Source organism: Anarrhichthys ocellatus, unplaced genomic scaffold, assembly GCF_004355925.1.
Source record: "Anarrhichthys ocellatus isolate YVR2014 unplaced genomic scaffold, GSC_Weel_1.0 scaffold311, whole genome shotgun sequence".
Classification (NCBI taxonomy): Eukaryota; Metazoa; Chordata; class Actinopteri; order Perciformes; family Anarhichadidae; genus Anarrhichthys; species Anarrhichthys ocellatus.
Window position 1 is genome coordinate 6,978 of NW_022280321.1, and position 10,285 is coordinate 17,262.

A 10,285-nucleotide genomic window follows, 5' to 3' on the forward strand; every position below is an offset into this window, starting at 1 on the left:
CCCCCCCCCCCCCTCCCCCTTCATGCACACACACACACACACACACACACACACACACACACACACACAGCTAGAGTTGGTAGTCTAATATTTGTAATATTTGCTAAAAATTCTCTTTTCATCCCAACAGAAATCAGTAAAACAAATTTCCAATCATTTGAATTCTGTCCATGTGTGCGTGAGGAAAACACGCTGCTCCTGAACGCCTCGCTGTGAATCCAACACACACACACACACACACAGAGCAAAGCGACCTGCACAATGTGGACGTCAGTGTGTCCATGATGCACTGCTGCAGAACGCCGGAATGTTTGACTGCATATGAACGCACCACGAGGCTCAAACTAGCGTGACACAGAAACAAGCAGAGCCGCTCTGTAACGTGTCATATGAGCTCATATGCTGCTGGCTTCCATTAAACTTTTTAAATTATTTTTAATCGTGGGATGGTCCCAGTGGGAATTGAACACTCTCTCTCTCTCTCTCTCTCTCTCTCTCTCTCTCTCTCTCTCTCTCTCTCTCTCTCCCTCTCTCTCTCTCTCTCTCTCTCTCTCTCTCTCTCTCTCTCTCTCTCTCTCTCTCTCTCTCTCTTACCTACAAGAGATATTTTCCAGAAACTCAAAGCCACCAATTAAATGAAACATGCACTTCCTGTTCACACCGCCGCGGTGAAGATGTGTGTGTGTGTGTGTGTGTGTGTGTGTGGTACCTGTTGAACTCGTAGATGTCCTCGATGTTACAGAACAGAGTGCTGACCTGCTCCGGCTTCAGAGGCAGAGAACCGCAGTCGATGATGCAGCCGAGATAATCCTGCAGACACACAGAGATTATCACATTTATTATAACAACACGGTGTTTTTAATGTCACGTGTTTCTCTCTGAGGTCTTGTTTTTCTCTTCAAAATAAAAGTCCTGCTCCTCTATAGAAACAGAACCATCATGAGTAGAAGTAGAGAGAACTAGAACATGTCTGTAGTGCAGAACAACACATTATGATGACATCATGTTCCAGCCTCTTCTCTCCTCTCTCCTCTCCTCTCTCTCCTCTCTGTTCTCTCCTCTCTCTCCTCTTCTCTCCTCTCTCCTCTCTCTTCTCTCCTCTTCTCTCCTCTCTCTCCTTTATCTCCTCTCCTCTTCTCTCCTCTTCTCTCCTCTCCTCTCTCCTCTCTCTCCTCTCTCCTCTCCTCTCTCTCCTCTTCTCTCTCTCCTCTCTCTCCTCTCTCTCCTCTTCTCTCTCTCCTCTTCTCTCCTCTCCTCTCTCTCTGTTTCCGGTTGCGTGTGAGTGTGAGTGGTGGACGTGAGAGTGGCGCGGAGGTTTGATTGTATTTTCATTGTGTGATTAGTGGTGTTTGGCGTTGTTCTGGAGGATGGCGTCCTCAGAGACGCCACGCCCGTCAATCCGGCAGGGAGTCCGGGTAGTTCCACCGGATAGCCGTTTATACCGAACGAGCAGTCAGTTTGGGGTGTAAGGATCCCAAACTGAAGCACGTGCTGTCTCTTAGGCGGCAGGTCTTCATGTTCCTGGAGTCACCTACACAAACACTGGAGGTGTCCTTCAGGGTTAAACACGGGGAGGGTTCATACATGGTGTACGCTAGCTCAAATGCTTGAGTGTGGAGATGTAGGACACAAACGCTTCGCGTGCCCGCACAAGCAGCACAGAGGCGCGGAGGCGGAGCCTCCGGCCGCGGAGCCTGCGGCCGCGGCGGCTCCCGCTGGTGTGGTCGGCGGTTCCTGCTGGTGCCGCGGCGGCTTTTCTTCGTCTTCTGCTGATAACAATAATGTCGATAAGGAGGATCAGGGCCAGTCTTACAACCAGCAGGCTTCTGTGGTGGCGCAGAACCTCACTACATGTGGTACCGAAGCACCACCACAGTCGGTAGAAGTCTGTGAAGAGGCAGCTACAGGTTCAGCAGGTGGAGATCTCACCATAGCCTTAGATGAAGCACAGAGTGTAGGGTCTGTGTCCAACAGCCAGCTGTCTTGTGAAGGAGAGGACATGGAGTATGAGAGTGAATCAGATGTTGCATCTAATTCTGAAACGTGCATTAAAAGCACTGATCTGTATTCACTAGAGGAAATAAACTCGTTTTTGGATGTAACTTACAATAGATCTGCAAAAGTGAGTGATTATTTCCCTGACATTGAGAAGTTCATACGATCTGTTGGGGTGGTGCAGAGAAAGGTGGGTTTGGACCTTCTAGATGGAAAAAAGCGCTTCCGCCTAAAGAAACACATCACAATCTTGAGGAAAGTAAGGAAAAGTGGAAGAGTTCAGAAAACTAAGACAGTTTAACATGATCATGTGTCACACGGGGGTTTCCACTTTCCACTGCTTACTTATCTTGTCTTACCTCCTTCCATCCTCTGACCTTTCTATGCAGAGCTTCAATTTAGGGTCTTTAAACATCAATGGTGGGCGGGACGGGCATAAAAGAGCATTAATACAGGAGGTTGTAAATCAAAAAATGTTGGACATCCTCTTTTTGCAAGAAACTCACACCATTCCAACAGATGAAGTAGACTGGGGTTTATGGTGGGAGGGCTCATGCACCCTGAGCCACGGCACCAATCTTAGTGCCGGGGTAGCCGTGCTGTTTAGAACAGCAGCTAACGCAACCGTCCTGTCTGTCACTGAGGTGGTGAAGGGTCATTTGCTGATGGTGAGGGCAGAGATAGAGAGCTCGCTTTACTGCTTCGTGAACATATATGCACCGAATCAGGGGCCAGAAAGAGCACGCTTCTTCACTACGCTGCAAAACGAACTGCAGAGCTGCCATCAGGAGCAACTGATCATCGGAGGGGATTTTAACTGTACTCTAGACTTCACCATAGACCGGAACAGTGAGGAACCACACCCACAGTCAGCTCAGAGTCTCCACAACGTCATCACACACTTAGATCTGTTGGACACGTGGAGAATAAAACACCCATTAGACAGACAGTACACATGGGTTAGAGTCAGCAAGGACAGGATCAGTGCAGCCAGGCTGGACAGAATTTACATCTCTCGCAGTCTCAGTTCCAGACTGAAGAACAGCACAATCAGTCCAGTTGGGTTCACCGATCACCACCTCGTCAGTTTAGGTTTGATAACCTCACCAGGTGAAAGGGTTAGCTCCTACTGGCATTTTAATAATAAACTTCTACAGGACAGCACTTTTTGTCAGAGTTTTGGGGTTCTTTGGCAGCAGTGGAAAACTGAAAAAGTTTGTTTCAGTTCTCTGAAACAGTGGTGGGAAGTCGGAAAAGCGCAGATCCGTGTGTTCTGCCAGCAGTACACCTCAAACACCACCGCTATAATCAAGTCTGCTGTTAAAGACCTTGAAGCCAACATAAAGATCATTGAGGAGGGCTTCCAGAGAGACCCAGATCCCGGTGTGGGCCAGCTGCTGAAGGAGAGGAGGTTGGAGTTGAGCTCCTTCCTGCAAGAGAGAGTGAAAGGAGCTCTGGTCAGGTCCCGTTTCCTCCAGTTGAAGGACATGGATGCCCCAAGCTCGTTTTTCTTCAACCTGGAGAGATCGGTGGCGCAGAGGAAGCGGATGACCTGTCTGAAGCTCCCAGGAGGCAGGATAACCACTGACCAGAGGGAGATGAGGACCCATGCCATGGGCTTCTACGCTGCTCTTTTTGGGGAAGAGCAATCCTGTACGGAGAGCAGTAGGGAGCTCCTGGAAGGTCTTCCCCAGCTCAGTCCAGCAGAGAGGGCTACGCTGGACGGAGAGCTGACGCTGGAGGAGCTGAGGGTTGCAGTGAAACAGATGGCTTCAGGAAAGACTCCGGGAATCGACGGTCTCTCCTCGGATTTCTTTAAGAAATTCTGGAACATTATCGGTTCTGACTTACACTCTGTTTTGATGGAATGTTTTAAAACAGGATCACTTCCTGTTTCATGCCAGCGGGAAGTACTCTCCCTGCTGCCCAAGAAGGGCGACTTGGCCCTTCTTAAGAACTGGAGACCAGTGGCCCTGCTTTGTACAGACTATAAGGTGCTTTCCAGAGCCTTATCTAACAGACTAAGAGACTACCTGGAAGTGGTTGTAAATAGTGACCAAACGTACTGTATCCCAGATAGAACAGTTATGGACAATATCTTTCTCATCCATGATGTGCTTGATGTATGTAAATTTCACGATGTAGATGTTGGTATTGTCTCACTAGACCAGGAGAAGGCTTTCGACAGGGTGGGTCACGCATATCTGTTTTCTGCACTCAGGGCTTTTGGGCTTGGTGATGGGTTCTTGGCTTGGGTGGGTTTGCTGTACAGTGGTGCTGAATGTATGGTCAAAATGGGAGCTGGCCTGAGTCGACCGATCCCTGTACGGCGAGGGATAAGGCAGGGTTGTCCTATCTCAGGGCAACTATACAGCCTCGCTTTTGAGCCTCTGTTGTGCAGGCTGAGAAGTCGGCTCAGTGGTCTGTCACTGCCTGGGTCCTCCAGTCTTTGTAGTCCCCTCGCTGTGTCTGCGTATGCTGATGATGTAAACATCTTCATCAGGGACCAGGGAGATGTTCTATGTCTGCAGGATGCTTTGTCTCTTTATGAGAGGGCTTCATCTGCACGGGTGAACTGGGAAAAATCTGAAGCCTTATTGGTGGGACAGTGGAGACATCAGACGGTGCATCATCTGCCTGGAGGTCTTCAGTGGGGAAAAGAAGGTCTAAAAGTGCTGGGTGTGTTTTTGGGCTCTGAGGTTTTTGAGAAAAAGAACTGGGAGGGAGTTAAGGAGAAGGTGTGTGCTCGGTTCTCTAGGTGGAGATGGTTACTACCCCAGTTGTCATATAGGGGAAGAGTTCTGGTTGCTAATGATTTGGTTGCCTCGACTCTGTGGCACAGACTCATCGCTCTGACGCCACCTGGAGGCCTCATAGCAGAGATACAGAGGTCTGTCGTGGACTTCTTCTGGTCCGGCCGGCACTGGGTTCGTGCAGCAGCTCTCTATCTGCCTGTGGCAGAGGGGGGGCAAGGTCTCATCGATATCCAGTCCAGGATCGCCTCTTTCGGACTCCGGACTGCACAGAAGCTGCTCTATGGCTGTGGCCCCAGCTGGATGGACACGGCTCGACTGCTGCTGAGGAGAGCTGGGCGGTTGGGATATGATAAGCAGCTTTTTGTCCTACAACCTGAGGAAGTGGACTTGGCCGGGCTGACGCCGTTCTACGGCTCTGTTCTGCAGGCGTGGCAGATCTTTAACATTTCACGTAAAGCTGATGAGACTCCGGGCGTGTGGCTGCTGGAGGAACCTTTGTTCTTCAACAGCTTCATTAGAACCCAAACGCTGCAGTCTGCCAGACTGAGAACGCGTCTGAGAGAAGCCGGCTGCACTAAACTGGGACATTTGGTGAAGATGTCATTAACAGCAGCATCTATGGTCACCTTCAGGCAGAACACTAACATCACGTCTGTCAGGTTGACCAATAGAATAGTGGAGGAGGTCTGTGCCGCCCTGCCACAACGCCTGAGAGCAGTTGCAGGAAACTGTACTCTGTCTGACCAATGGGATGAAGAGAGTGAGTACACCCTCTCCACTCTGCTCATTGCCCCAGCGGTGGGGGACTGGCAGGGGGGAGGAAACAAGCTGCTGACGTTCACAACCCCTCACCTGGACAAGTTTCAGGCAGCAGAGAAAAAAGCTATCTATGAAATCTGTGTAAAGGTTGTGAACCTCCGCTCTCTGGCAGGGTTGACAGAGTCGAGGTGGACCGAGTTCTTTGGCCCAGGTTCTTCCCCGAGAGGCAGCTGGAGGTGCATGTACAAGCTGCCCGTTGAAAAACGGACAGCAGACCTCCAGTGGAGGGTTGTACATGGAGCTATAGCCACCAACAGATACCGGGCACACCTGGATCCACAAATTGGGGAGGAGTGTTATTTCTGCGGTCAGACTGAGACCCTGGAACACTTGTTTGTTCAGTGTCCTCGGCTCTCAGCACTCTTTGAACGGTTAAAAAGATGGTTTCAGGGTCTTGGAGAGGTTTTTTCTTTTATGTTGTTCATCTTCGGTCCAAAATACTGCTCAAAAAAGAAGGCTGTCCACACACTGGTGAACTTTTTATCTGGTTCTGCCAAGTTGGCCATCTGGTTGCCACAGAAGAATCGGGCTCGGGGTGCCGGTAGTGAGGATCCGGTGAAAGTTCTGGAGGGACTGTTGAAAGCCCGACTCAGGGTGGAACACACCTACTACCAGACAGTGGACGATTTACAGGCTTTCAGGGACAGATGGACTACTGGGAGCATTTTATGCTCAGTGGGTGCTGGTGGAGAGCTGGTGGTGAACTTCTGAACATATTGATCATTGTAATTGATTGTTTATTTGTTCTTTGGTGCTTTATTTTTGGTTATTTGTTTTTATTTTATTGATTTTCTGATTATTAAGAGATGATTTAGAGTGTTTCTGTTTTCACTGCAATAGTGAAATAAAGGGATTTTAAAAACCAAAAACCTCTCCTCTCTCTCCTCTCCTCTCCTCTCTGTGTTCAGTCAGAGTGTCTCCTCCTTGTAGTCACATGACTGTTGGTCTCAGATGAATCAATCATGACGTCATAGTTTCACAGTTTAATGTTTTTACACACTCTGGTTAAAGTGAACTCTTTATTAGAGGAGACATTTATAAAGAGACATGAAGAATAAAATGTTTTTATGAAATATCACAAGCTTAAGCTTAGTTTTGGTGCTCTTTCTGACGGAAGCATTCGTCACACATGATGTGCTCAAGGACTGTTAGAAAGATAAAAATTGGACGATAATGATGTTTTTTACAGCTTCTGGTTGATAAACGGTGTAGATTTAACAATTGTTGAAAGAAAACATGCTTTTATTTCCCGCCGTGTTCAGAGGGTAAATATCTCTGTCTCTCAGCTGAAGCGAGCACGCTCAGTTTAATGCTTTTATATTAAATGAAAACGTTTTGAACAGGTGGTACCTGCCTCACCTACCAGAACACGCTGGCATCAGACAGGAAGTCAAACAAGAAACAACAAAGAAGAAAAACAGGAAGTTAATAAGCAACAGAGGAACTACAGCTGATCTGTGATCAGTGCAGACTCATCTGTGCATCGTGAAGACAGCAGGTCATTTTAAACGTGTCCTGAGAGATGAGACGATAGAAGAAGACGTTTCACGTCACCAAACAGACTGAACCAATCAGAAGCCAGGACACTGAAACACTCTGAGCTCCGCTCTCCAGTTTTAGTCCAAGTTCCCAAACTGGGAAGTCTGTTCTTCTAAAGAGAAATAAAAGAATCTGGTCCCGTTCTGTGTCGTATGAAACCAGAACTACATGTACACCAGTAACATTTGGGTGTCACTGGTTTCAAAGTGAACCAGTCCAGTGTGTTTATGCAAATGACCTAAGAACGCTCATCCTGATAGGCTGGGATTGTTCAGAGGTCTGGAACCTTTTAGGACACGATGTGGATCAATTTGTTCTAGAAAATAGCAATTAAAAGAAAAACCTCCAAAAACAAAGGTGTGAGACTGTGAACCAATCAGGACTAGTTCTGTATTAAAGGGCCAGTGTGCGGCGTTGATATCCATAACTATGTTTCCAATAGTGTCCAACGACCTGAAACTAATAATCTTTGTGTCTTTGTTAACGAAGAATGAGTCGTCTATATCTTCACGGAGTCCGCAATGTTTCTAAGGTACTTTCACGTTGTAGTTCTCTACACGGTTGGCATACTGCAGAAGTTTCAGTTGGTCGCAATGTGCAACGTCACCACTAGATGGCTCTAAATCCCGTACGCTGGCCCTTTAAACTACAACTCGCATAGATACAAAACAACTCAATCTGTAAGCAGCATGAAGTCTTTCCAGCCACACCAGACATGTTCACTGGAGACCAGTCTGTAATGCATCCATGCTCCATTCCCACTGGTTATTATAGGATGCAGCTTTCTGATTGGTCAGACAATGTGCTGTGAAAGAAGCTCTAAATAGAAACCAATGAACCCAAACTACATTTACCATGATGGTAAAGTCTGCAGACAATGTTTTTGGATGTGTGTGTGAGTGTGTATAAAAATAAATACAAAAACACACACACACACACACACACACACACACACACACACAAAGTGGCTGCAAGCAAACAATCATTTCTCTCTCATTCCTTCACTGTTTCTGTTTTTTCCCCTAAATTGGGCACAAAAACAAGCACTTCATGTGTGTGTGTGTGTGTGTGTGTGTGTGTGTGTGTGTGTGTGAGTGTATAATGAGGCATATAATGAGAGGCCTTGGCCACATTCATCACCTTTTAAAGGCAACAGGAAACACACACACTGGAGGGCATGGAGGGAGAGAGAGAAGAGGCAGAGAGAGAGATGAGTGAAAGATGAGGGAAGTACGACAGGAAGATGAGGAGAAGAAGAAGGAGAAGGAATGATGGAAACAAAACAAACATCGTGAGGAGAGAAGAAGTAGAGAAGTAGAGCTAGAAAACACTGGAGGAAAGAAAGAGAAAGAACAGATGAGAGTGTTGTCTTTGTTTAAAAGTGGGTCACAGAGAAAAGACATTTAGTAAATCTACAAATCTACATAGTTTATTTATGTGAAGTCCTTCATACTACATGACAACGTGTGTTTGTCTTCCTAAATCAACCTCAGTGTCGTCGGATTGGATACAGCTGCTGTGGTTTTAAACTGTGGGATTCCTGCTTGAATTAATCCCTTCATACTAAATTACTACAAGTTAAATTCAAAGGTTGTGTGTTTGAATCCCACCAAAGTTGACATTTAAGTATTGCAATTCATGATAAAAAGCAGCAGTGAACATTCCTGCTTTGATGAATCCCTTCATGCTAAGATAAGAGGAATTTACCACAAATTAAAGTCAAAGGTTGTTGGTTCGAGTCCCACCAGAGTCTAGCTTTACATGCAGAATAATGTGAACCTTTACATTGTGGCATTATAGGTTGGATTAATCCCATTTTTCTTATATTTTTGGAAAAATGATTGCTGACAGACTGGATGTGGGACACCTGCTTGAACTTATCCGTTCATGCTTAAAATAAGGAATTTTCTACAAATGAAAGTCAAAGGTTGTGGGTTCGAGTCCCACCAGAGTTGACCTTTAGATACTGCATTTCATGACAAAAGGCAGCAGTGAACTTTCAAGATGCTGCTTCATGCTAAAATAAGGAATGTACCACCAATTAAGTTCAAAGGATGTGGGGTTTGAGTCCCACCAGAGTCAAGTCTTGCATGCAGCATGGTGTGAACCTTTACTTTGTAGTATTATAGGTTGGATTAATCCCATTTTTCTTTTTCTTTTGGAAAAATTATTGCTGCCAGACAGTGGCTCTGTGGCGCAATGGACAGTGTGTTGGACTTCTAGTTGGACTCTGAGAAAGCAATTCAAGGGTTGTGGGTATGAGTTGACCTTTAGTTTGTGATAAAAGGTGGATGTGAACTTTTAAGATGTAGGACTCCTGCTTGAATTAATGCCTTCATGCTAAAATATGGAATTTTCTACAAATTAAACTCAAAGGTTGTGTGTTCGAATCCCACCAAAGTTTACCTTTACACATTGCAGTTCATGATAAAATGCAGCAGTGAACTTTAAAGATGTTGGATTACTGCTTCGATAATCCCACTAATTACCACTAAACTCAAAGGTTGTGGGTTCGAGTCCCACCAGAGTGGACTTTTAGTTAATGATGAAAGGCAGATGTGAATTTTCAAGATGTGGGAATTAATCCCTTCACGCTAAAATAAGGAATTTACTAAAAATCAAACTCAAAGGTTGTGTGTTCGAATCCCACCACAGTTGACCTTTAGGTATTGCAATTCATGATAGAAGGCTTAAATATTGCTGAAATAAGGAATTGACTATGAGTTTAAGATTTAAAGCGGCCTCATCTTATCTTAATATAACCGTTTAATCTGAGGATGAAACCAGAAACAATAAACTCAGAGCTGTAGAGTCTGACAGAGAGGAAGTTTCTCTCTTTATTGAATCCTGTTTTCTTTATTTGTCTTTCCCTTCTTGTTCCCCAAATCAACTCTGCGACCCAAAAATCACCTCCTCCCCTTTTTCCTCCTTCTGTCGTCTTGTCCTTTTTCTTCTCCTTTCCTTGTCTCCTTCCTTATGCTCCTTCTCTCTTTCCCTTTAACAATTTTCATCCACATTTTTTCAACTTCCTCCCCTTTTGTGTCCCCCAATCTCCCTTCAACCCCAAAGTTTTACCCCCCCCCACTCATCTTTTCCCTACCTCTTACCCCTCTTGTCCCCCCAGCCCCCTCACCCCCCCAGACATCTGTTCCTCCCCCATCCCGATCCCCCGAGAG

At 46.1% G+C, this 10,285-nt stretch overlaps 1 protein-coding gene across 4 annotated transcripts in view; it reads right to left on the reverse strand.

The window, feature by feature from the left end:
• Positions 1 to 611: 611 nt before the first annotated feature.
• Positions 612 to 10,285, reverse strand: part of LOC116401268 (pleckstrin homology domain-containing family G member 2-like) — a 14,028-nt gene continuing 4,354 nt past the window's right edge. For all 4 annotated transcript variants that reach the window (XM_031879597.1, XM_031879596.1, XM_031879595.1 and 1 more), the window contains one exon: positions 612 to 810. In XM_031879597.1, coding sequence (XP_031735457.1) covers positions 619 to 810 — 192 coding nt within the window. In that variant the 3' untranslated portion in view covers positions 612 to 618. The remainder of the gene's footprint in view (positions 811 to 10,285) is intronic.